This window comes from Phaethon aethereus (assembly GCF_964289735.1).
Source record: "Phaethon aethereus genome assembly, chromosome: 1".
NCBI lineage: Eukaryota > Metazoa > Chordata > Aves > Phaethontiformes > Phaethontidae > Phaethon > Phaethon aethereus.
The window spans coordinates 68,376,920-68,403,943 of NC_138575.1; the positions used below are offsets into that span (position 1 = coordinate 68,376,920).

General features: G+C 50.3%; 1 protein-coding gene across 1 annotated transcript; it reads right to left on the reverse strand.

Moving 5' to 3' along the window:
• Positions 1 to 814: 814 nt before the first annotated feature.
• On the reverse strand, positions 815 to 26,255 carry LOC309404439 (sodium- and chloride-dependent GABA transporter 1-like; the record flags this gene model as incomplete). Its single annotated transcript, XM_081998910.1, has 14 exons — positions 815 to 919; positions 3,649 to 3,816; positions 4,584 to 4,684; positions 5,104 to 5,206; positions 5,936 to 6,067; positions 11,788 to 11,900; positions 12,723 to 12,847; positions 13,152 to 13,255; positions 15,357 to 15,491; positions 16,719 to 16,851; positions 17,235 to 17,344; positions 19,829 to 19,929; positions 20,626 to 20,757; positions 26,009 to 26,255. The coding sequence occupies 14 exons, from the start codon at positions 26,253 to 26,255 to the stop codon at positions 815 to 817; spliced, it is 1,809 nt and encodes a 602-aa protein (XP_081855036.1).
• Positions 26,256 to 27,024: the final 769 nt, after the last annotated feature.

The following is a 27,024-nucleotide window of genomic DNA, read 5'->3' on the forward strand; positions in this document are numbered from 1 at the left end:
GTGGTCAGTGTAGGAGACTCGGACAGCCTCCAGCAGAGAGCCCTCCACTTACCCTTTTAGTTGCATTTTAGGGTCAGGGAGTGGCTACTGCACACAGCTGCAGAGGGCAGGACACTCCAGAAGGAAAAGGCTGCCTACTCTGCTAGGCTCTGGCTCGCAGTGCCAGCCCCACTGGATGCAGTGAAAATGGCTGGAGACTGCACAGGACTGAAACATGTGAGCAGCGCACACTGTCCTGATGCTCTTCTCCAGTTTTGGGGTGATGTCCTACAGCTAGCAGCACGCTGGACTCCTCACTGGAATCCGTTGTTCTGCCACATCCCCTCCAGTTATGCATTTTCTAATCTTGGTTTATGTCAGACCAAACGACAGCCATCTGGGATTTGAACCTGGTGTCAGCTGGCTCTCTGGGGTGACAGCATGGCTGTGTGCTATGGGATGCTCTGCAGAGGTTCACGTGGAAAGGCAAGAAGAAGAACAGAGAAGCAGTCAGTGATTGGTCTAAGCTCTCTAGAAACATCACCTCTTGTCAGGAGGAGGAAGACCTGGGCACTGACCACTCCTCCCTGAGAGCCTGGACCAGGATGTTGCATGATGAAGATGGCCACCACACAACGCCCTGGTGGCAGCTTGAGCAGAGCCTTGGCAAGCCAGGCCAGGAGGAAGAGACACAAGAGGGGTCCTCCACCAGGTCCTCTCTTTGCCAAGCAAAAGCCACCGTGGAGCCGGGGACAGCAAGCTGTACCGGAAGAGCTCGAGGGACAATGTGGCACGAGCAGCTACAGGGCAAGGAGAGGAGGTTCAGGCTCTCCTCCTAGACGGCGGCATCCAAGATCCTCCCGTTCAAGGACATCTTCAGCTGGAGGCTGTTGTTCTGAGCGTGCACCTCTGGCCTGGGCTGTGTCATCTGCTGCAAGCGCTGCCGGGGAATGAAGGGAGAGAGCGTGTCAGCCATGGGGCCGGGGGCGGCAGCAGTGGGGCAGCTGGGGCATGGCAGCAGCTGAGGGTTGGGACCCCTCGCCCCAAGCCTCAGAGGTGGCCCTGGTTACTGGGCGAGGGGATGGTGCATGCGGCAGGAGTTACTCCTCTGGCACCACTCAGCAACCCGCTGAAAGCCTCTGCAAGTCACCTTCGCTTCGGTGCTGCACACAGCATGGCAGCTCCTCCTTTCATCTGAAATACAGGGGCCTTGTCATAACATGGGCAAACTGTTACCAGGCAATACCAGCTGCAAGTAGGAATGAGAGCTGCAAAGTCACAGGCTTCAGAACAGGCCCATTTTTCCCAGTTTCCATAATTTTTCAAATAGGGTTGATTATGAAGCATTACTAACTTTCTACAGCAGGCTGATAAGATTACAGACTGTGCTGCTGATGCAGATCAGCCCAGTCCACCTGCACAAACCTCTGCACCAGCAGCAACTCCTGTCACCCTGAACTGATCAAATGAAAACTGCAGACCCAAGTAAAGTGAAGCAAGAACCCAGGAAAACATGGAGGGGCAAGTCCATAAAATATGGAGGCATGTGGACTGAGGATCAGGAGTGATAAAGAAAAATGAACCACTTTTACTTGTCAGGGAGGGACTAATGCTGTAAGTTGCAGAAGAGGAGGCAGAGGAGGACTGTCTGACCTGGACAGACATCACTAAGTCAGGGAAAAGCTCTTTCCAGCAAAGGGAAACAAGCTCCTGCTCTCCAATACCGCTGAAGTGGCTGTCACTGGGTGAAGTCCCTGAAATGTTCACTGAGCTGCTTCTGGCATTCATGGTCTTTTTTTTTTTTCCCCTCCCATTCAGGCTCAGTAAGATCAAAATGACTTGTAATCATTCCTGTCTGTCAAAACCACTTTATTCAGCATTGGCATCTAATTTCCCTCCAGCTCCAGCTCTATTACAAACTAATCCAGATCTGTGCATATGAGGCCAAAAATGCTCTCTGTCTCTCTGATACCAACACACACACAAGCCAATTTTCTTCCTGCTGCCATCTGCTGCTCACTCTTGGGTCTATGAAGGATGGGGAGGAGGTCTGGGTCTCCTGATGTGTGTGGGTGCTGTTAGAGGGAGAGCAGGACAGAGGGGGTTGCACACCAGCCACTCACGCTGCTGACTGGCACTGCTGGTTCGCACGAGATGCTGAGAGGATGAGTGGAAACATGCTCATGAGCTGCCCCCAGATGCCAGGACATGCTTCCACCATCCCTAGTGGAAACAGGATTGAGACTAAGCAAAGAGTTGAACCCATATCTGTATTTGCAGGTGTCCCTTTCCCTGCTTTTTCAGGGAAAAAATATTATGAAGGGATAAAGAATACTCTAAATATCTGAGAAAGGACCTACTATTGGAATTTCCACTGCCCTTCAAACCAACATCACCAAAGTGGCTTGACATGACACCCTGGCTTAAGTCCTACAGGAACGCCAATGTGGATCTCAATACCAATGGCAGGAACCTAAGCCAATCTCAGATGAGAGGCCAGAAACTGAAAGCAGATCTGAGACACCCCGTTCCCACACCAGAGCCCATCCAAATGAAGAGCTGAGAGGAAGAAAAGTCAAATTCACATGCAGCTTGACCTCAGAGGTAGAGAGCCTGAAGCTGACCTTAGCCCAGCGATTCCAGCCAAAACATTTCTGAATTAAACATTATTCAAAATACAGAATCCATGAAGTAAACTCATGGGATTTAGATGGTGTCTGGTGGCTGTTGCAGCTGGGCTGGGAAAGCCATAAATCAGCATCCCTGCAGTGACTTTTTACACCTGTAGCTTGCAGCAGACGACATCAAACCAGGGACTTTGTTCACAGTGCTCTCAAAACTGAATGCCAACACTGTAAATAAAATTTTAACAGTAATTTCTAGGTATGACATACAGAGACTCGTGATTCACTGCTACATAAAACCCTGCTTCAATAAAAAAAAAAAACAACCCAAGATCAGAGTTGGAGGCATTGTGGGTCCTGCATAGAAATCTGCATTTCTTAACCCCTCATTCACCGAGTGCCCTTTGCAAAGCACAGGACAAACTACCACTGTGCATGTCTCTATAACTAGCAGGTCCTAGCCCTGAGAGATTTCAAGCTTCATGCTCAGAGGATGCCGATGTCTCTGCTGAGAAGTGCCAGGTAACCATGCTCATAGCCAGGGACCGCTGTGAAAAAAGATTCTTCTGGGTTAAGAAACCTCAAGGATTTCTTCCCAATCTCTTCCTTACCTCCAGTCCCCTGCACCAAAGAGATATCCAGGGGAAGAGGGCTCCCTTTTTGTGATGGTGACAGCACAAAGCTCAATGAAGGACAATGGACTGACCTAAGGAGAGACTACCTGAAGGTCTACCCACTTGGCCAGATGCAGCCAACCACATGCTGCCCGACAGTGCTCCCAGACACTTAGACACGTTAGTGTTCAGTTGTGCTACTAAGTCCTCTCCAGCGAGTCTGTGTCGCCAGAGGTCATTCTGTGCACTGGGGCTGATTTGAGCCCTCCTGGATGGGACAGTGCGCAGAGCTCCTGCGGCACCCACCTGAAGTACTCTGACAACAAACAGACTTTGTCAGAGCAGAATCTGCTTGGTTCTCCTCATGCTAAGTTCAGTGGGGGGCTTACTCTACGCAGAGAGAAGAAGAGGGGTGGTGAAGCCTTTCATACCTGCCGGAGTGTCCCTGTTGAGGTGAAGAAACAATACAGCATGTATCCTGGAATCAACACCATGGAGGAGAGAGCCATAAGCCAACCAATGCCTTGTCCCCATGTAGGATAGATGTATTTTCCCAGTGTCAGAGGAGTCATTTCCACCACGCTGAAGACGAAAACACCCTGGGAAAAGAGCACCAGCCATCGTAGGTGAAGGTGTGCAAAATCAGGGACCATCCACCCATCTTTTCCTCCTCTATCCTCTTAGCTCCCAACAGTCTTACAGCTCCTTAAACTGCTCTAGGTGTTTTCAGCCTACCAACTGGTAATTTCATATAATTTCTCCCCTGATTATCCTCTGTGAAAACCTGGAACCCTGATTTCTATCTTCAGCAGACTACTCAGAGAAGCAGTGCCCCCACACCAGCTCTTAAGTGAGTTAACAGCATCCTCACAGCTGGTCTCAGGAGCCTTCATCTTCCTATCATTGGCCGTCTCACACCATTGCTTGTACTACTGGAAATGCAGGAACCATCAAAGGCTAAATTGCTCCATAGTCAGCTATACTGCATTTGCTGATGTCTTTTGCTCTGACAAGCCTATCAGGAGCTGAGGCTGGAGCTGGAATAGCTGAGAGCCTTCACCAGCACCAGTAACTGCTTTTTAAAACAGTAAATTATTTGCTTATCTTTTGGCATCTCAGAAAGAAGAATGAAGAGCTGATGCCAACATTTAGATTAGAACAATCATCTAGAGCTTTTCTTACAGGTGATTTCCAGCAGGCGGAGTGAAAGAGGCTCCTGTATTACTTTTCCATCTCAGGTCTACCTAGGATGATGTACCTAGGATCTCTTGTAATGGATCAAGAACATAGTGTTTCCCCTATAGCCCATCCAAACTAAGAGGCCCTTCTGGATCCACTCCTGAAGATAGGTTCCCTCTGTTCTTACCAGGCAGACAAGAGGAGTGAAGAAGGCCCAGCAGATCTTCCACCAGATGCAAGGTTTGTAGCCAATCATTTCTTCGATATTCCTGTAAAATCTGTTCACACCTACAAGAAGAAATGAGCGTTGAAAAAACATCCCATCTCAGCACCATGGTCATCACCTCTTCTTATGACATAGCACAGGCCAGCCACAGCAAGAGAGTGACGATGCTGTGACATGAGAAGCATTATCTGCAGGGGATGAAGTATAGAGACACAAAAGCAGATTTGTGGAAGCAGCTTCCATGTTCCTGATGTCCTCTTGAAGGACCAGAGGGCAGGACCGTAGGTATCTGCCAGTTTGTGCAGAGGTCTTTGTGGAGGCCTGGAGAAGTGAGATGGCAGCCTCCTGCTCCTGATTTTCTGGAGTTATCAGCCTAAGTTATTTTCAGTTGCAAAGTTTTCATTGGCTTCACTATGGGAGGCTTCTGAAATAACTCACTGTGCCCAGGAGGCAACAAAGGAACAAGGTCTTTTATGCTTACCATAACACCAGGAAATTGAGATGGTCTCAAAGAAGACAAGAAAGAGAAGGCACATGCCACTGGCTGAGTAGTAATCAAACAGCTTGAAGACATAAATGCCACCCTGAGGAGACAAAACCAAGGTCAAGGAGTTTAGTTATAGATTACAGTCGGCAATATCAGCCGGCTCCTTGCACTGCTACTATCTGCGTCTGCTGGCTTTAATGCTAATTTCCTTGGACAGTAGAGACGGCGTTGCAGTTTCCAGTGGAGTCTGGTTCCCAGCAGCAAAACTGCTCATGCAGACAATTAGTCAGCCTGCTCAGGCATGGCCAGTGGTGGGGAGAAAAGCAGAAATTCACTAGGCTTTATTACTTTTCTAGGGTTTAGATGGAGTCACTTAATTTAGTCTGCTCTGCCCGTCCCAGGAGTTTTGCTGCCTTGCCTCCTCAAGAACCTACAGTGCTCCGCAGCCTCCAAACCTCTCAACCCTGACCTCCACACACGTGAACCTTGGCTTCAGCCACAGAGTTTTAGAGCCCCAGCAGACGGGTTTTCTTTATGTTATCTTAACCCTTTGCACCAAGCATTCCCTCAGCTTGGACTCTGTTCTCTTGATACCTTATTGCAAATAGCAAAAAAACAAGGTAGACTGACAACAGGATGATGGTAAAAATTATGGAGGCATCCTAAGTCACTTGAGATGTAGCAGTGGTGAGCAAGTCCATTTATCCAGCATTAGGATGGCTGCTAGGGATGCTGTCACTTCTCCCAAAGCTTTTGGTGCTGCTATGCCATGCCAAAGTGACTAGAAAGGTGCCATGAATGGAGGTACAAGCATGGCTATCTGTACCTGGGTGATGTTGGAGAATCCAATGAGATAAGAGATGAAGCAGACTATTGCGATGAAGACCTTCTTCCTGGGTCTCAGGAGTTGAGGATACTCATCCATCAGGGCTGTAATGAACCCTTCCACAGTGCAGAACTATGGAAAAAGGTATACACCAAGGACACATATATCAATATCTTAGCCTGACATCACCCCCACCTACATTTAACTCCACTCTTGAGATCCTCATTGCTTTAAGTGCTCTCTGCAGACACTAGAAAAGAAGGAGGCACCTCTGCACAAAGTTGGTCTGAACCACCTTCTGAAAATGACTCTCTCCCTCCACTGAATATAAAGGGAGCTAAAAGTGCCAGGGTCAAATACCCAAAATTAGTTGAGATAAAGCTCTGCCTTTTGCCTCCTCTGGAAAGCCTCCTCTTTCTTCCCCCACACTCTCTAGGACCTCCCCATCACTGCTGTGCTCCCCTATGCTTCCAAGCTCTCTGTCACAGCTGTGTGTCTGTCTGCTGCTGGGACACGTGCAGGACCTTGCTTGCTCTTCTTTGCCCATGTGTGCTCTTCTCAGCATACTGCAACAGCGCTTGTGCTGTTCAATGATCTAAAAGGCACATTAAGGAGCTGCATTACCCACTGCCCAGTTGCACATTCATGTGCATAACTTCTCTGACTACCCAGTCCTTGACTTTATTTCACTTTTCCAAGCGCGCTACATTAAGTGCATGTAGCACATTAAAAGCCCATCCTCACAGCACATGGTCTTTCTAGAGCTGAAATCGCCTGGCTGGCTTGTGCAGTACTACACCAGGCACAGTATATTAATGCTGCCTGCACCATAACACATAAAGAAGTCCCCACAAGTGTTACCTTCAAATCAGTTTTCCTACTAGTTCTGCCCTGTGGCACGAGGAGGACAGTTGGACTGTATATCTTTGAAGTGCATCCTTCCCTCCTATTTCTTCTTAAATTGTGAGATTCACTTTTATAGCTCATTTCCAGAAACCACTGGTAATATTCAGCTCTCAGAGAGCACATCATGCCTCTAGCAAAAATCCTGGGAAGTTTATGAGGGCAGCAAGCTCCTAGTTTCCCTGGTCACCCTCAGTAAATGTACAAGCCAGTGCAATGAAAATGAAAGAGGTTTCACTGCTCTTGGATGTCAGGGACCTCCCTGACCCTGGGAGAGTGCTCAAGAGAGTGCTGGCATTTTTAGATTCAGCTTTGAATAAGGAGACAAGAAGAAAAAACCTATCATCCATGAAAGCGGAGGTAGAGATGCACAGACTAAAATGAGAAGCAGAGCACTGGAAAGATGTATGGAAGAAAACTGGGAAGTCTGAGCCATGCCTGTAGCTGGGCAGGGACAGCAGAAGAGCTGGCACACTGCTGGCTTCTGGGGCTGGCTTCCATGTGGGACAGAGCAAGGCAAAGGGCGACATTTCTGCGCAGCATTTTGTATCTGCACAGTGCAGTGCGGAAAGCCAATATTCCCAGAGTGCCAAAGCTCAACTGCTTCAACTCAAATTTTTAATGAGCTAAAGCCTTTTGTGTTGGACACAAGTGCAATTAAAGCATCTTTTGCCATTTGGGCATGGGTTAAGTTGCCTTTATACTCATTGACAGTGAGCTCTTCACCCCATCCCACCCAGCTCGTTGTCTGGAAGAATCAGGACTGAGCTGGCACCACCAGTGTGACAAAAAAAACCCTGTCAAAAGCTATTCCTTCCATGTGGATGTGTGGCCAGGCACTGCTGGAAACGTGGGCAGGGCTGCGCGGTCTGGCACCGGGGAGACAGGGAAAAGGGTTCAGAGGGTCACCAGGGGTGGTTGGGGGCAGAGAGTGGGTATGAGGAGTGTCCAGCAGATGAGACACAAAGAAAAATATCATACAATTGTAGAATAGTTTGGGTTGGAAATGACCTTTAAAAGTCATCTAGTCCAACCCCTCTGCAGTGAGCAGGGACATCTTCAACTAGGTCAGGTTGCTCAGCGCCCCGTCCAGCCTGACCTGGAATGTTTCCAGGGATGGGGCAGCTACCACCTCCCTGGGCAACCTGTGCCAGTGTTTCATCACCCTCATTGTGAAAAATTTCTTCCTTATATCTAGTCTAAATCTGCCCTCATAAAAAGATGCCTCAGATAACGGGAGGGAGTAAAACTGACAGCCCTTTGGTGCAGCAAGAGGGATCAAAGTCAGGGAAAGCACAGAAGGAAAGACAGGGAGATGGTGATGGGGAAAAAGGCTACAGAGTGAGTTGAAATCTCTTTGCCTCCTACCAAAATTAAGTTGGTGTGTAACAGATGAGGTGGGGAACCGAATGGTGGTATGTTGCATTTTCTAGCCATAAAGCAGGCAACGGCCTTCATACCATTTACTGAAAATTGCCTTATGCCTCATTCAGAAGTGATGCAGCCTGGAGGAGGCACACCTTTCCAGCCCTGGGGACTGTGGCTCCCTGGCTGGCCTGGGGTCCACATATCCCAGCCTGCATACCCAGCCTTAGATGCTCGCATTAAGTGGGCACCTGAGCAAAAGCACGCTGAGTGATGTGGATCTGGTCATTGCCATGCTTCCTGGTCTCACCCTTGCCCTGTGCGTGCACCTGTGCATGCGGCGGCCCCACACACACACGTGCGCACACACACCGACACACGCCTGTGCACGTACACTTCAATCTGCTTTTGAAAAAGGTTCATTTTTCTCACCAGCTGTCTCCATCCACAGTTTTTAGCATGTATTCTGTTCTTCCTCATGCCTCACCCCGTGATACTGTTTCTCTCCTAAAGATTTTATTTCCATTCACTTTTCTCTTTTGCTCTTTTTATCCCTTCAGGGACGTAATCATTACACAAGCTGCTGGGTCTGACAATCTGGGCTTGGGAGTCAGCATGGGTGGCACCTCAGTCTGAATGAAAGTCTGTCCCCCATCCTCTCCCAGTGTCAGGGGCTTGCTGTCCCCTCCTCGGCCACCCTGACCAGGACCCACGGGCCCACAGGGGGTTTGACCACAGCTGCCAGATGTGCAGCAGAGAGCCACGAGAGTGGGTCTTGCTGCTTGCAGCTGGAGTTCCTCATGAATAACCTGCGAGGGGCAGCCTCACATGGGACAGACGCAGGCTTGCAGGCAGTCACAAGGCTTGCTAGCTTCCCTCGGGAGAAAACGCCTGACCTGGAAACTGGTAGGTTAAAAGAAAGCATTAGCATATTACGCAAGAGGGTCTAGACGTCAAGAGAGCTAAAGCCCGGATGGATCAGAGGTGGAATGAACATTAAGGCACAACAGCGGCAAGTGGGGGCACAGGAGGGAGGCGCGTGTCTATCAATATAGGTCACTCATCCCATTCAAGTAACGGCAGACGAGATGAGCGCGCTGGCAGAAAGAGGCAGATGTATCTGTGCAGAAGACTCGCTGTCGAAGCTAATGGGCATGGCTGGACCTACTCCCACCGTCGTTACGGGGTTGGGGCTTGTCGCTGCATCGCAAATGCAGATCTCAGTCCTGCCTTCCTTCGCTAGCCGGGCTTCCGAGCATCTCTGCCATGCCTACGGCCCCGCGCCCGCCCGGCGCCAAGGGGCAGCCCCAGCCCAGCAGCCTGCGGGGTGCAGGGTGCAAGAAATGCCCTGCCGCCCTGCCGTGCCTCAAGGACTGGGCTGCTGACCCAAATGAAAAATGGCTGCTCCCTGCATGCAAATACCACAAATGGTATTTAATCAGCACAGAGCAAAACCATCTCTTTTTTTTTTTTTTTTTAAACTGGATGTTTCAAAATGTATGTGCAATTGCAGCCGTTGTTGCAGCCTGTGTTACTTGTTTCCTACGCATAAGCTGCCATGCTGCTAATGCTGTGTTTGACTGAATCACAGCTCCAGCATGCAGACAGAAAGCTTCTTCACATATATTTATCTGTGCTTTTTTAAAAGCTTTTTCTCCTTTTTATGCTTTGTTCCCCTCACTTCCTCCTCCTCCTTCAGGCAATGATAGCCCCCCATGGACTGCCTGCCCTCCGAGACTAGCTGTCAGAAGGGACTTGGAGAATTTCAAGTGGTATTTCAGAAGCAAATGCAGCAAATAAATTCCACATGGTGCTTAGAGGGCTTATTGTCATGTCTCGAACCCTTTACCAGTGCTGAGTGAATAATCCATGGAGAGCTTTTTTTTTTTTTTTTTTTTGCTGTAAATGTAGCTTCTTTTGGAACATTTAGTCGCTGCTGGAAATTATTTGCCAAATAACATCTGTGGTAAGGCAGACATGAGCTTTATGATGTGTTCATGGGGGTGTGCCATAATGGAAAACCAGATTTGGTTGATTAGATTTTCCTGGAAACCAGGTGTAACATTTCAGGAATATCTCTGAGTCTGATTATGAACTAGACTTGGGTTTATGAACACTACCTGTAATCCAAGAGAGCATCCATTTTGTACTGGTGGTTTGCACTGCAAGGAAAGAGCATGTGGGCACAGGGGAGGATGTGACAGACCAAGTACAGGGTTTTGAAGGAGGCTTTGAGTTTGATGCACTCAAAAGGGAGGCATGCTGCATTTGACTGCTTCACTGGGAAGCTACTTCTATGCTGAATTGTCAGAAAAAAAAAGTAGCTTCACTTGTGAAAATACAGAGACCATGATTTTTTGTTTATTTTGTGAGGGCTCTGAGGGGGGCAGGGTAGAGACCTTTTGCTGCATCCAGTTGCTTCGCCTTCAAGTGTCTTCTAAGACTTATCTGATGGCAAAGTAGTCAGAGTACCCAGGCACCAGCCTTTCCCAAGGCATGGCTCCTTCCTTTTGCCAGGAGCTACCCCTGCTCACCTACAAACCAGGCCAGGGTGCTTCAGCTCTGCTCAGGGCCACTTCTGTTACCGACAACAGTGCCGAAATGCTGCATCGAACCACCATGCCCACAGCACAGGAGAGCCCTAGTTCAAACTCCTCATCACTGCTTTTCGCAGCGCAACTGTCGATACTGCACCAGAGCGCTGGGTCTGTCTGGAGACTGGTACCTTGTGCAGAGATGCTCCTCCCAGTGCCGGGGAGTAGAGAAGATGGAGACTTTCTACCCTAACCCACAAAAGTAAGCCAAAGTAATGACATTTTCTTGACAGTGCCTCACAGTAAATGCAGTTTGGTGGAGGTACTCCACGACACAGTAAGGAAATTGATAGCACCCAAACTGAGCTTCTCACAAAATACTGAGAGCTGTGATGATCACAAATTATTATCATACAGACACAAAACAAAAAAGTTAATTCTGATTTCTGTTATTTCACATACCTATTTTTGGGGGGTGGGGAGGAATCACATCTTACAAAGACAAAGCAGTTATTACTTGAAAGATATCTTTTTTCCTTTTTCCCTTGCCCCAAAGTATTTTGGCAGGGATAAGAGCTGTAAGCTCTACTTCCAGCCTGCGAGCTCAGCTGCCAGGGTCACCTGGCAAGATGGGGACATGCTGTGCCCACGCAGCAGCACCAGCACTTCACTAGAGCCAGGAATTGATCTGAAGGGAGAAAAGCCTTCCAAAGATCCTCCTACAGGGAAGTGGCAATCATCTTAGAAGGCTGACTGGTTCTGCTGGGCTGCTGGAAGCTAGTCATTACTCTTATTTTAATTGGCAGCAGGACAAGGACTGGTGTGCTGGGTAGTGGTCAGATACTGGCACGCTTGCAGTATATGCCCACCTTAGGGAAGAGCGCAGAGACGATGGCCACATGTGGGACCTTGTTTCATGCAGCTGCGTCTCACCGCTAAGAGTAAGGAAAGACCCTGTGCAGCACCGTCCCAAAGTACGGAAGGGGACACCAACACCATATCTGAAAATATCTTTGTATCTTACCCTGCTTTGTCCCTGGGTCATCTCACCTGACTATCCAGACCCAACATCATCAGCATGGAGAAAAAGAGAATCGACCAGAGTGGGGACAGGGGCAGCTGCGTGACGACCTGTGGGTAGGCGAGGAAAGCCAGGCCAGGGCCTGTGGTAATGAAAAGAGGGATGCACCCATGTTTATAAATCATTTGATGGGAAGTCTGAGCTAAGGACAACAGTTGAACAGAGAGACAACGATCACAGTCAAGAATTGCAGGTATTTAATATAGGAGCTAGAAAAACCTGAGCCCTCGCACATGACACACCAACCCAGTGGGGTACACATGGGTAGGATGGGGAGGCAGGAATGACTGGAGAAATGCTTTGCCTTTTCTCTTCCTGCAAGCAAGAAAGTCATCAAATTACTGCTACCAAATGGAGCTGGAGCACTTTGCTAGAAAAATAAACTGATATTTAGAGCTGGTTACAACTTTACTGATGTCTTTTTTTTTTTCCATCACAAAAAGCTGTTTCTTGAGATAAAAGCTTTCTGTGGGAAAACAGCAATTTCAAAATATGTCTCTGTGCAAAAAGACACAGTCCCATCTTAGTTAAAAAAATTATTCTGAGGTTACAATTTCAAAATTTCACCTGCAAAAGGGACTCCAAATTTTGATCACATCTACTGAAAATAGGCAGTATCTATTCTCCATAGGAAGGTTTCAGAAAGCAAACGGCTTAAATATTTCCCTGCAGCAAAAGCACATAAAACTTCAGTAGTAAAAGAAGGTGAACATTAAAAGCAGGTAGAGGTGCTTCTTGCAGCCGAAGTGTGAGGAACATCATCAGCCACAGGTGCCCGAGCCCCGTCTTGGTGGGAGGGTGTGCAAAAAGGGTCCCAGTCAGGAAAGGTCTGGGAGCATCCCGTACGCACTGGCACGTTGCTCTCAAAGGTTGCTGCTGCATTTGAACCTGGGTTTCTGCTTACCTGAGGAGGCCAGCTCTGAGATCGACTTCTTCGTGATGTGCGACATGAAGCCAACAATAGAGAAAATAACAAACCCAGCAAATATGCTGGTGGTGGAGTTTATGCAGCAGACGATAATGGAGTCTCTGGAAGAGAGAAAGAAAGAAAAGAAATGACTTGCAGGTCCCTACTAAGAGGCCAGGAGCGAAGGCAGGGGTAAACAAAAGACCCAGCCCTGCTGAGAGCAGCTCCTGTGCCTTAGAGAGGTGGCATGGGTGACATGTGCAGGGTCCTGCAGGTGGGGGAGCCCCGCTACGACGGTCCCAGCATTCCCCATAGGCTGCGAGGGGACATCAGAGACCAAGTGATGATCTCAGACCCCAGATGAGACCCCCGACTCACCACGAGCACTCTCTGATGTGCAGGAGGCTGGAAAAAAACCCAACAGACCTGTAGACATTGTTGTGGAAAGTATTGTAGCTCCCCAGCGCGATCAGGGACCCCAGCCCCAGGCCGTAAGAGAAGAAGATCTGCGTGGCTGCGTCCATCCAGACCTGTGGAGAAGAAGCTGGTTTTGAGTCTGTCTTCCTCTGCGCTGGCAGCTCAGCGGGTCCAGCCCTCCAAGCACGGCCACCCTCCCTCCTTTGAACAACAGCTCGGCATGGAGTGGAGTTCAGTGTTTCTCCTGTCTATCAGAGGGGGTGTGGGACCTGCTGGGGGCAAAAGCTCAGTGTCCTTGCTTTGCCAGGTAGGGCTGTTGCACCCTGGAGACAAACACCAACCTCTGGACAACGCTGGCCATCGCTCCCTCCAGCTTTTGCAAACCTGCTGCCGGGGCTGCACTGGGAGAGGAGTGCAACGGGAGGGACGCCATGCTGCTGAGCTCTTGCAGGAGACGCCTCTGCAGCAGGAGAGTGTCTCCAGCGCAGGGCTAGCGAGGGGTCTGGATGCAGACCGCGGGGCTGTGGGCTTGGCCACCCAGCCCACTGGGGTGGTCAGGACTTGCAGGCACCCTGTCACTAGGGCCACAGGTGCCTGCGATGTGGCTGCTCATGCAAGCTCCGAGGAAGAGTTTGGGCCAGCGGCTGGAAACGTCACAGGAGCCACCTTGAAATCTGCAGCTGTGTCGCTGCCAACCGGGCTGAACACGCCTGAAGAACAGACTTCTCCATGCCTTTCTGAACACGTGTCTCCAGGGCAAGGTAGGGCTCAGAGACGATGGTGCAGGTGGAGAGGAGAGTAATGGAGACAGCCGGTGTGGCTGGGCAGTGATGCTGTGCGCGTGTCGCACAGACGTGGCCGGAGCACGCTGCCTCCGGGAGCCACGGCGTGCCTCATGGCTCCGCGGGGTCAGCAGGCCTCGCGCCGACGGGGCTGCCGGGGGACTTTGACGCAGGGCAGGGAGTTGGGGATGCGGCCTTTGCCTCTCCTGCTTGCAGTGTCGGAAGGGAGCCCACCAGAGAGCGATGCCTCCCCGAGGAGGAGGAGGAGCAGGAGGAGGGGGTCTACATCCTCCCCACATGGCAAGCGCACTGGGAGGGCACCCTGGCCCAGCGCCAGACGTACACCTCCAGCCCTCCAAAACCCATGGCTCAAGGCTGCTTCCAGGGATGGATGGGGATGGAGGAAAGGCCATGCATCCCCCTTTCCGAACCGCGGCCCTCAGCCCCCGTTGCAGGGCGGGAGGGACTCGCGCATCGCCTGAACTTGTGTGTGTATGCTCGCTTTCCCACAGCTGCCCCCCAAGGGGTGCTGCTCCCCCAGGAGCCCCATGTCCTGTGCTCACGCCCTGCTCCTCTTCCACTGGCCTGCTTTTGATTTTCCAACGTGAAGTTTCTTGTGCAAACAACTGGAGAGGCCCAGTGCCGTAAGGGCTTAAAGACGAGAAGGCACAAGAAAAGGGGGCAGATGGTTCATTTCTTAACTGCATAATATTTAAATGACTCTTCCGATCTTGAGAGCCCTGTTTCCAGCGTTAGAGCCAATGCAGCTGGCAGTACAGTTACAGAGAGTGTCCTGCAAGAGGGATCACTGGGACCCCTCGGGAAATTATAGTTGTCCAGGTGTCTCTGCTCACAAGCAACTGGTGACCCTGGAGCCACAGGAGCATCACTGCTGCAAAAGGCAGAGTCTGTGTTGCCTGAAAAACTTTGCCTTTGCAAGTGTCTGTGCTCCTTCTGGGTCCCCTCTGTGCTTCTGCTGACCAGGGCAACATTACTGGCCACCACTCATTATTTAAACACTTCCAAAAATTGCTGCCGTGTATACTGCTGTGCTTGTGCTGCTTCTGAGGCCCCTGTGTCAGAGGCACCACATTGTCCTTTCTCTGGGACTGACAGATCAAGACCAAATCACCAGCCCTGGGATAGCCAGTGAAAGAAGGCATTCCCAGTCTGGAGGGGAGTTTCCTTCGCTGGGGTAAATTCTGTGCTCCCCCACCCCGCCATACTGCTTGAGTACAGCAGGGTTGCTGCAGATTTCCACCCACGAAGGGCCTGCCCTTCAGCTTGGTCTCAGCCTGTGAGCATCATGATTGCTTGAACAGGGAACTATTCCAGTTTACTTTTAATACTTAAAATATTCAAGGAAAGTGCCCAGGGAAGACTAATGCGGAGACAACCAGGAGGGAAGACCTTTCCTCACTAGCCTACGAACCTCAGAGTCAGAGAGCTTTCTGAAGTCGGGTGTGAGGTAGAAGAGGATCCCCTCCTTGGCTCCTGGCAGCGTGACTCCCCGGAAGAAGAGGATGAAGAGCATGAAATAGGGGTAGGTGGCCGAGAAATACACAACCTGCAAAAAAAAAAAAAAAATCCAAAACATAGGAGAGAAGCCTTCAGCCCACCAGTGCCCAGGAGCTTTCCCACCTGCAGTGGCATTAGGTCTGGTATGTCCCCCCTCGGGGTCCTCCTGCACCACCACTTTCGGGAGCAATTCCTTGTGTTTTCTGTCTCCAGTTCCCATGCTAGTAATGTTTCTGGCTGTTTGAGGTTTCTCTCTGCCAATGACACGCAAGGACACACTAATCACAAAAGTAGCATGCTAAAGTCTGGATGAATTGCCCAAAGACAAGGGAATTGCACAGGGATAAATTTAGTCCACAGAAGTAATCCCTTTAAGTCATGCCCTCCTTATTTTGCAGAGCTAAAGCTGGTGTTTCTCTAGCCCAATGCATCAAGCAACGTGAGTCGTCTTGACTCCACTGCTTGCTTTTCAGCGCTGCTTCAGGGACTCGCAGGTACGTGCCATCCCTTGGTACGTGCCGTCCCTCGTCACAGGACCCGTACCAGCAATCACCGGGGCTTTGCTGCGCCTGCGTAGCTAAACACTGTGTGAGAGCCACCGGGGAAGGTAACAGCTTAGGTGACCTACGCCTGAAGCGCTTCTTTCTGATCTCTCCTCTGGATTATTCCTTTCATAATATTGTCCCGCTATACCACGCTGTGCTCTAAATAACACATCTCAGTATCTCAGCATCGCTGTTTCACTGAACTAAGCAATTACCTTTCTGCTGTGCTAGCCTTGAAATGCTACACAGTGAATAACAACATGCTTCTGATCTGAAGGTCTCCCACCAATACTTAAAGGGCAGCAAGAAAATTTTCAAAGGAGGTGGTGAGGTTTTTTTTCCCATCAGCAGCATTTTAAGATACCACGATTTTCAAAAGGGGGAGCCTAGAAGAGGCCTCGCTCTCTCAAAGGGCTGTCCCGAAGTGGGAAATGTAAGTGATCTCTGAAAATCTCTTCCCAAAGAGACTGAGCGCCCAGACCTGTGACTTTACGGGGAAGAGATATTCTCTACGCTTAGAATGAAAATTACCATAAACAGATTAGCAATTTTTACAGCCATGAAAGGTAAATGTCAGGAATTTAATAGCTTCTACCGCGATTCTGCCTCGAAACATCATAACCTCAGTTATAGGCACTCAAACAAAATTGAGTCCGGAGGACATTTCGACAGCTGAGACCCAAGCGTGGCAATGAGAGGCAGCACTGAAACACCCACTCCTTGTGCCATACCTTGCCTGTCCATTCCACGCCCTTCCAGATGGAGAAGTAGACCAGCAGCCAGGCCAGAGCCAGTGTCCCGGCCAGGGGCCAGCGGATGGTGCCGGGCTCCCCCAAGCCCCCAGACATCTGGTGCATGTTCCTCCTAGGGGTGGGAGAGGTTGCGTTAAAGGGAAGTCCGACCCTTGGGGGCAGAGGGACTGTAGATCCCGGAAGCAGCTGGAGGGTGAAGGCCCAGGTGCAGACAAGCACGAGTCCACAAAACCCTAAAGGGACCTGAGGGTCATCGTGATGGGATAAAGGAAGGGGAGGAGAGGCAGAGAGGCTGTTGTCCTCTTTATCCATCTGACCTGCAGCTGCAGAGTGCACCCCACGCCCATGCCCACCCCAGCCGGTGGCCGGCTCTGACGCCCTCCTGCCAAGGCTGTCCAAGGAAAGGTGCCAGCGGGCACGGCTGCAGCCCCGGCGAGCAGGCACGACGGCTGCGGCGAGGGGGAGAAACCTGGTGTAGGCAGGCTGTGGACGTACTCCCAGAACTCGGTGACGGCGCTGGTGAGGTTGGTGGTGTCGCCCAGGGAGTAGTTGGAGAAGCAGCGGTCGGTGTTCCAGGCATTCCCACAGCTCTGCCATGGCAGGTCCTGCGCCGGCAGAAGGACAGCAGGGTTATCATTAATGTGACATCTCTGAAGGGCAGCGGCGAGAAATTTGGCTTCTTTTAAACTGCAACACAATTTTTTTTTTTTTTTTTTGCAAAGAGGATGGGCAGCTCCTCTGGATGGGCAGGAACCTTGCAGCCAAAAGCATGAAACAATTTTCCAAAATAATGACAAATTGTGACACGGATTTTGCAGGAAACAATATCAAGACATGATTAGAGCAATGCTGTAGCTCTAATAAAATGTTAGCAACTCCCCAGACAGAAAGCCATTTCCAATTAACTGTTGGTAATTAATAGCTACTAATTAAAATAGCTACCGGGGGATACTGTGTTTATGACCATTATAGCTTTTTTCTAACTTCGCTCAACAAGTGGTTGGAATTTACTGCACGAAGAATAAACACTGATTTGTTTCTTATCTCTCATTTATACCGAGCTTCAATACTTAAAAAGCAACATGGCATTGTGAATGGGGGCTATCGGTTTGTCTACACCAATAAACTACTGTAACATAAGCCCAGGAGTACATTGAAAGCGCAGTAGCTATGTCCCCTGCCCTGGGGACCCCTACGCAGCACAAAGGGATGCCTGGGAGACGTTTACACCGTCGGTAGCAGTGTGATGGCAGCACGTCGCTACAGGTTTAATGCAATCAGCTCAGGCGCTGCAAGCGATGCAACGGCAGCGTCAGGGGCTGTGTGAGCACGCAGGGCCGCTCACCCGTGCCATGTAGTGCCACCGCCGAGGCAGCCCAACAAGAGCAGCTCAGACACGTCTCCATGCGCAGCAATCTCATTTCCCAAGTGCAGGGCATGTAGATAAATGCAGAACGGCTGTTCTGGATGATTTCCCTCTGCAGATAAGACCACAGGCTCCAGCTCAAGAAAGCTTTAAGAAGATGTTAATATCAATTCCTATTCATCCATGAACACAGACTGCTTTAGAAATATTATTTGTGTTTTAAGTGCTTTGTGGCATCAGTGCCTTTAAGTGCTGCCTTCATCCCCCATCTAAATCAGTTCATTCCAGCAGATGATACCACCTAAGGTGCAGGCTGGCTTGGCAAAAGAAGAGCTCTGGAGGGGCAGGTGGGGACACCAGTGATTTCATTGTGGACTTGCTAATTGCATTGAAGCAAATGCAAAGGCTCGAGCAGTGCTGCACAGCAGCCCTTCAACCAAGCGGTTTGCACATCAGAGACACCGCGCAGCTCTTACAAGGAGGGGCAGGCATGGGGACAGTTTATTGCTGCTCCATTTCCTCTGAATTTCAGAGGATAGAAACTGCAAGAAGGCAAGATGGGCTCCTATTCAGGTTCAAAATACTCCTAGTCAAATTTAGGAGGGACAGGGAACAGGCATCAGCCTAGGTTTTTTATTTGCACCTTGGCTCTGGAATTATCTGGATATTCTGGAATTACCTCTGGCAAAAGGAAAGGCCTTGAGCCGAACACCTGCAGCTGCCTGTGTAGATACAGGCACTGTCACCAGTCAGGTCTGTGACACCTGAATGTACCAAATCCTCGTCCTAAGATGCATCCTGCCCAGGGTATAACTGGGATGGGTTCCTTTTGGGGTACACTTCTGTTCATTTGGGAATCCCTGAGGGTGCACCTAATCATCCACAACCGACAATTTTGTTCTGGACCCAGGAGCCTACAGTGAGTATTGGTGGTAGAAGCACAGCTGGGAATGCCAAACAGAATATTTTAGCTAGAGTCTTGACAGATACTTGAAATTTTTGATCAAACAAAAAGTGAAACTGGATGTCCAGCATTCATAACAGCATTTTGGGGCTATGTCTAAATGAAATGAAAAAAAATCCCATATGAACCACGGAGTTGATGTCTTTAAGGCTGCAGGTTGCTCAGAGAGTTAAGGGAGCTCTTCCTAGCTGCTGGGCTGAAATAAATCATTCAGCTACCAAGAAGTTAATGTGGGGCGTGATTCTAACCATATGTGGTAGAAGACCCTGCTGTGGGAGTGGAACCCACTATAAACCACAATGCCAAAGCACACACTCAGGGACAGTCACAAGCAGATATCTAAATGCTTTCTGAATCATTTCCCCAGCAGAAAAAATCTCCGGGATTTCATTTATCAAGAGAAGCGTAAATGAGGACTAATTAAGGTCAGGACTAAATCCTGGGTAATAAAAACATGTTGTGACAAAACCAGTTGTGGACTATCTAGTGTGCAGCTGCTAGATTCACACAGCTCTAGAAATGCAACAGAGACACAGGGTGAATTTTAAAGACCGATGTGAGTGGGGACAGTTCCCAGAGAGGGGATGGGACCACCCCCTCCAGAGGACCACCCTCTCCGGAGGACAAACATCAGTACCCATCAGCACTACACGACTGCCTCCAGGGCAGGAAGGAGTCCAGCGGGGTGCTGGCAGAGGCTCTTTGCACAAACTACAAGCAGCTAGTGCATGCCATGCTGTAGACGTGTCTGTGGCTCACCGCGGTGAAAGAGTTGAAGAGATAGTAGAGAGCCCAGGCGATGATGACAATGTAGTAGATATTCAGCCAGAAGGAGAGAACCACAGCTGCCAGCCCCACTCCTGCGAAGGAAGGCATAGAGCAGCATCAATCTAGGTCACTGGTGCCCAACTGCACTCATGGCCATCACAACAAGTTTTGTGGCACAGACAGAAAAAGTGAACCAGCTCATCAACGCAGCGTCTGATACAGCTACACTGAACTGGTCAGCAAGGGAGGCTTATTCCATCACGTCGCTCACCCACCCATTTCCACTGGGTGAGCAGTGCTACCTTTCAGTATGCTACAGGTACTTCAGGCACAGAGCTCCATGAAAACAGGATCCGGTCACTTCCCTGGCAGAATCACTCTTTCCCACATCCAAGGCATTTCTAAATCACCACTGGTTTCCAGAACACTGCTACTGCAGACACGGCAACATGTTCACATCCCCTATCTACAGCTTTCCCATGCAATTAAAGTAAGCCTACACAGGGAGGCTTGTGACAGGTCTTCTGCAACCAGAGCCCCTCCATCATGGTCCCTGCTGCTCATAAAGTGCCTTGTCACCACGCAAGACTGCTTGAACAGAGCACAGTGATGTTAGTGACTGCAGACATCAGGGTCAAGGATAGCTTGATAAAGACAGAGGGAGAAAACTCCCCTCACCTGCCACCCCATCCCAGTTGCCAGGAAGCTGATGGTTTGCTTCTCAGACTATTAAAAGGTTTTTGTCTGTAGTTATGTGCCAACGCGTTCACAAACTTACGCTACAGTACCTTTAAACATGGGTGCTAGTTTCCAGACTCCCAGTCCACCGACAGAGGTATACTGGCCCAGAGCGGTTTCTAGCAGGAAGAGAGGGATCCCAGCAAACACCAACGTCAGGAAATAGGGGATGAGGAAGGCCCCTGAAAGAAGCAGCAATGTTATCAGGTGGCTCCCCCTTTTACCACGCAGTAAATCCCTCCAGCTGCGGCTTCTCCCTCTGCAGCACCCACGTGATGAGGAGCAGACTCGCTCAGAGGCGACAGTTTGCAGCTGAAGTTGGTGTGTTTCGTAGGTCTCCCATTGAATCACCACTGACTTTCCCTTATCTGTTCCTATTGCTATGGATATATATGTATCATATAGACGTATATACTGGTATCACTAGCTATGGAATGCCAGTCTCAGTAGTTAGATATATAGGCAATGCTAAGCCCAATCTGACAATGAACTCAAAAAGCCCAGACCCTGACATTACCAATGTAACAAGAACAACAATGTTCTTGTTGGTGTTTTCTGTCTTACCTGCAGCAGCTCCCAATTCTTCACCTTGAGGGAAAAGGACATAGGAATGTGGCATTGGCCATTCCTTTCTTTGTTTATAGCTATTTCAGACTTTAAAGAAAACTGTAGCTAAGACTGTATTTGCTGTTGTAACAGCCCTATACACCTCCCCACCCTTCCACTAGGTTTTACCCTTAAAATTACTGGTGAAAACATTATTTCTCTCCATGGACCCTATGAAAATCATCTCATCACTAGAAATGGGGTAGTGCAGCTATTCAGTAGAGATATTACTTGCACCCCATTATTAGAAGAGCAAATACAATAGGAAAGCCTCGCTGTGTGATTTGAAGGCTATACATGTTCAGGTCATCCTGACTTCTAGGACTTGGGACAAAGCTCATTTTCCAGCTTCCTCATACATGTGCTGGAGCATGTCATCGACCCTGAGGAGGACAAACTTTTGCAGAAGATGATGGCTGAGAAGAGAGAGGACACACTTAGTTTGCTCAGAGGCCATGTCCAAGATTGGTTTCTGCACTAGCTGGTGGGCAGAGCTGTCAGTCTGAGTCTCTTTTCCAGATATTAGCAGGAAAGCAAACACAGAGCCAGCAAGCAAAGCCCCTCTGGAGAGCTGCAGCCCAGCTCGCACCTGGCAGAGCCAGGCTCCGGCAGCCGCTCCCCAAGGGCAGGGAAGCAGCGTGGCGCAGCCGGCGATGCTGGCTCAGGGGCACCCAGCTGGGGATGCCTGCCTGCCAAGTGGGGAGCTGAGCCCAGCTGGGAGATGCAGGTGCCAGCACCCGGCGTGCGAGTCCCTGCGAGGCAGCCTGCAAGAGGAGCCGGCAGCGGCTGGTGGGGAGAAAACCTGCTCCGGGCCAGCAGCTCGATGACCGTCAGCCTGAATCGCAAGCTGGCGTGGAAGCGCAGGCTCTCAGCTTCACCTCAGCCTGGCGCGGAGGAGCGAACAGCTTTGAGCATTGCTGCGGGAGGAGCGCTGCCTGCCCGGCATCCTCCCCTGCGCTCTCGCTAGCCACCGCAGCCTGCAAGGCTGGGACAGGTCCAGCCCCCCAGGAGTCCTGGAAGAAGCCAGGGCCGGCTCTGAGGACATGGATGCTGCCTCGCTACCGTTGTGCCTCATTGTAGAGTTTGGAGACTGAGCTTATCAGCAGTCACAGTACCTGGCTCGCTTCTATGCAAGCAGCTAATGAAATCTGGCCACAGCTCTTGACAATCCTGCATTTTTCATCTACAACAGGCCAGGAAGGTTTGTAGGTGAAAGACTTTATTAGACTACTGAGGAAAAAAACAGACAAACTTTTGAACCCAGCTCATTTATCCTGGCTTGACAAAAATCCTCTAGAATAAGGGAAAAGCTACAAACCAGACCGCAGCGTTGAAGTGAGGGCTGCTGGCAATGACACTGCCACGCTGGAGGGTCAGGTACCCAAGCAGGCACGGACAACATCCCTGGGTGCTGGACAACCAGAGGTGAAATCAGTTTGCAAATTTGCACCTAAAATTTGCATTCCTGTGCCTAAATCCTTGGCACCGGGAGAAAGGGGTAGTCTTTAACCTCTGGCCCTGGGGTGGGCTGCTGAAAGGTCTGCTTTGGTTGCTGGGCTTGCTACAAATGATTGTGTATGACCTTGGGAGAGTCCAATCCTGTCTCCAAAGTCCACAGATCAAAGGGCTGACAGCAGTGGTCCTGCCCTGCCTGTTCAGCGCACCGGCCCTCGGAGGCAGGGAAGGATCACACAGCCTGGCACTCGCTGTGCAGCCCCAAATATGCCTGCAGCCTCCAGCTCCGATACGCCATACAGCGAGGAATAACAATTAATCCTTAATACGGTGATCACTGCCCACGAATCAAAAGTTGAGCATTAGAAGCTGTTACATGCTGTTGCTTGGAGTCTCAAAGCATAAATGAGAAATGCATGATGCTTATTTAAAGAAATGTTCTTCTCTCAACTTATTCAAGCTCAGGATCTCACAGACAATTTTTAGCACCTACTGAGCCACATTTAGAGTCAATTTAGAGTCCGGTAAAATCCTGTTGACATCAGAAGGACTGCATGAGGTTAGAAATCAGTGTAGAGGCTGGAGCGTTAGTCAGAGCTGGGCACATTCAGCTGCGTGCAGAGCCAGCAGGGAGCCCAAGCAACCCTTTGGGTAAAGCCTGCTCCCCACAGCGGATGGCCCTTGCTCTGGGATGCCATACCCTGGCTGAATATCCCCTAATTATGTGCCCGATCACAATGCCGAGCAAATCAGCCATGAGCTGATACAATGTGACAGCAGTAAGTGAGACGACAATATTTCCATTCAGTTCAATTTGCCTGTGCGTAATGGAAGCAGCCCACACGACCATGCTCTGAGCAGCGCACATGCACGACGCTAAAATTAGAGTCCCACCCACGGTCTGCTCTGCTCCGAAGGCGCCTCTGTCGGGGCAGAGCCAAGACGGTGCCCACCCGGTTGCGAATTGGATGCCGTGCGACCCTTCCTTGCTGCTCCGCATAGGCTCCCGGTGACGCTTCCGTGCGTCAGCTCTCCTGCCTGTCTCTGGCATCAGCAGCCGCCACTCGCTGCTCATTATTGCCGGCTGCTGGAAGAGTCGTGCCTGGGAAGAGCCAGACCAGGTAGGGATGAGACGAGCGAGTGACACGGGCTGCCACGAACAGCAGAACCGGCAGGCGAGGCAGGGCGTTTGAGAGGAGGCAGGCACCAATTCCTGCATTTCATCCATCTGGCGTTTTTGCTCCCAGCCAGCGGATCCCTCTGCGTGCCTGCAGCTGCCGGGGCAGAGATCACCCTGTGTGCTATCACTCATGCTAGTAATACAGCTCCGCACCGCCACAGCACCCTCTGTCCTAGGATCTCAGCTGGCTTTATAAATGGGATTGATTTTAGCTTCAAAACACTCCACATGTAATTATAGGTATGGCCATCCCCATCTTTATGTGTGAGGAGACGGAGCCACGGGCAGCACGGATCTGGTGTGTTTGAGACCATGCAGCAATCACAGGGCAGAGACTGGGCTAAAAACCAGTGCTGGGACTTAGCCATGGGGTTAATGTTACACAAGAAGGGGTAGCACAGTCAGGTGCTGGAGCGTGGCTAGGTAAAAATGGCAGACCCACACCGTGGCTCCAGCAATGGTGGCATGGGCTCCTGTAGGTGGACCTGGCTGATTCCCGTAAACCTCACTAGGCTCAGCCACACACATGCACCTCTGTGTGAAACGACACACTGAAATATAAATCTTCTTGTCCATATGGATAACTGCCTGGTCTCCCACTGGGACTTGCCCCATGTGATTCAGAGAAAGGGTCAAGATCCCCCTAAATGCCATGGAGCTAGATGGACAGACTGCTGCAGGGAGCTAAACCCCTCTCCTCTTTCCCAGGGTGGGAGGAGAAGAGCATCCTACACCACCTATGGCATGGACAGCAGAAATGGGCTTGCAATATGAGGAGAAGTCATGAGAGCCCGAGACAAAGTGGGTTTTGAAAAGGTAATTCATAGCAAAAGGAAAAGAAAAAAGATGTGGAGAAGAAGCGTGAGAAGAGACCCTCAGAGCAGCATGAATGAACATGGCACTGGGGACAGAGACTCTGTGCAGTGAAGAGCTAAGAGGGAAGGAAAGAGCAACATGGAAAGACTAGCAGGCAATACTAAAATTATATATACAGCCTTAAAGGTGAGGCGAAGGGGGTTGGATTTGTGTGGGGAGTCTGAGAAATTGTTCAAGGAGGTGAGCGGCACTTTACGGGGGGAAGGAAGGTGACTGTAGTAGCAGGCACAAGCAACGGGAGAGCTGGGCATGGGAGGGGAGAAGAGCAAGCCTCTGCTCTACTGACACAAAAGTAGAACATACTCCCCTCCACAAAAGCACCTCTCTGCCAAGACTGAAGAAATAGCACCATTTTAGTGGGGAGCTGAGGCACAAGGGTGCATTTTGTGACTTGATCCAGGACACACAGAAAGTCTGTAGCTGAGTGGGGAGCTGACCTCCCAGACCTCTTGATTTCTAGCCCAGCATCGTTTCCTCACCTGCCTGCCTTTCTCTAGCCTTGCAATGGTTTGGCAAAGTCTCAGCTGAGGACTGGTAAGGAAAGGATGTAGTGGGGCAACATTAAAAAGAGCAAAAAAATGCAGGTGTTTGTTAGCTGTCTGCAGAGGGCACTGCTGCCAGCTGCATCACACTTACTGTAAGTCCTTCACCAGCTGCCACCTTCTCTCATGGTTTCTGTTTTCCAAACATTACAATGGAGATGATAACCATCACCCTTCTCACAGCACTGTAGTAAGGCAAAGCTCATTGCCTTCCATGGACGATGACACTCCTGTGTGCCTGTGTACATGTACACACGTATGTGTGCTTGTATATATGTCTATATGCCCCTGCTATGGTCCATGCAAAGCTTCTAATCACAACTCCTCAGGCATGTGACCCGAACTCAGATGCAAAGCTGTCACCCCTTGAGAACACACTAGACTGAGGAGAAACCCACTGTCAGCAGATAAAAACTGATTTCCCTGGGAAAGCCTCAGCATCCTGCTGGGTGCCTATGTGCATAGCCCTGTGTGTGAAAAAAAAGTGAGGTCCTCAGACACTCTTTGTTGTAGACCTGCAAATTTGGACTACAGAACCTTGGCAAAACTCAATCTTCTTGCTATATTTCTTTGGGCTGCTTCTTCCCAACCTGCACTTGATAGTAAAGCCCACAGACCACAGGAACTAGTCTCCTGACAGCTTAATAACTCACACCGTGAGGGAGAGCTCTCAGCCAGGGGACCTGCCGCTTGCCCAGACCCACACCAAACCGAAGCCCGTTCAGGGGACATGGCTGCCCAGGGGTGAGCACAGGTGCTGAGCATTTCTCTCACCTCCTCCATTCTTGCCGCAGAGATATGGGAAGCGCCAGACATTGCCCAGCCCGATGGCATAGCCCACACAGGACAGCAAAAAGTCAAATCTCCCCTTCCAGGACCCTCTGTCTGGGATCTCCTTCTTCTTCTTCTTCTTCTTGGTGGTCATGGCCTCGAGGGCAATGGGGTCCAATTCCTCTGGGGCTGCCTGCTTCACTTCGGAGGGAGAACTCATCTCCACGGAGGTGTTGTCCATCTTGCCCATCGTGGCTCAGACGTACGGCTGCTCTTGCTCAGGGGCTGGAGCAGTAGGAAGGGCAGCCTCCACCCTGGCCGAGCATGGATGAAATGGGAAGGACTGGACAAAGCTCCTGACAAGAAAGTAGAGAAAGAAGTTATCCTGTGTTAATGTAGGGGGCTTGGGGGAAGGCCTTGCTGGGGCTGAGATGGGCTCACTGGATAGACTGGTTTACATCAGGGTAGCCCCTCCATGCTGCCCTGCTTTCCCCAGAGGTAAAAAGGAGGATAATTTTGCCTTGCCCCACAGCTGCCCTCCTGAAGATCCGCAGTCACGCCAACTGCTAACAACGTGCTCAGAGCTGATTGCTACCAGCACATAGCAAACTTCTCACCTCCCATCTTATCTCCTCCTTATACCAACACCTGCTCTGCAAGAAAGCTCCAGGACCAATGTGCCTGCAGGGAAGTCAAAGCCTGTGGGTGACCCACCACAGAGCAGTCCAGGCAGAGGAATACACTAGCATATCTGAGTGACGGTGGAGAAGAGCATGATGAAGATGTTACAACTCCAAAGAAGGGCAACGAAGCTGGTGAGGGGTTTGGAGCACAAGTTTTATGGAGAGCGGCTGAGGGAGCTGGGGTTGTTTAGTCTGGAGAAGAGGAGGCTGAGGGAAGACCTTATCGCACTCTACAACTACCTGAAAGGGGGTTGTGGCGACAAGGGTGTTGGTCTCTTCTCCCAAGTAACTAGTGATAGGATGAGAAGAAATGGCCTCAAGTTGCACCAGGGGAGA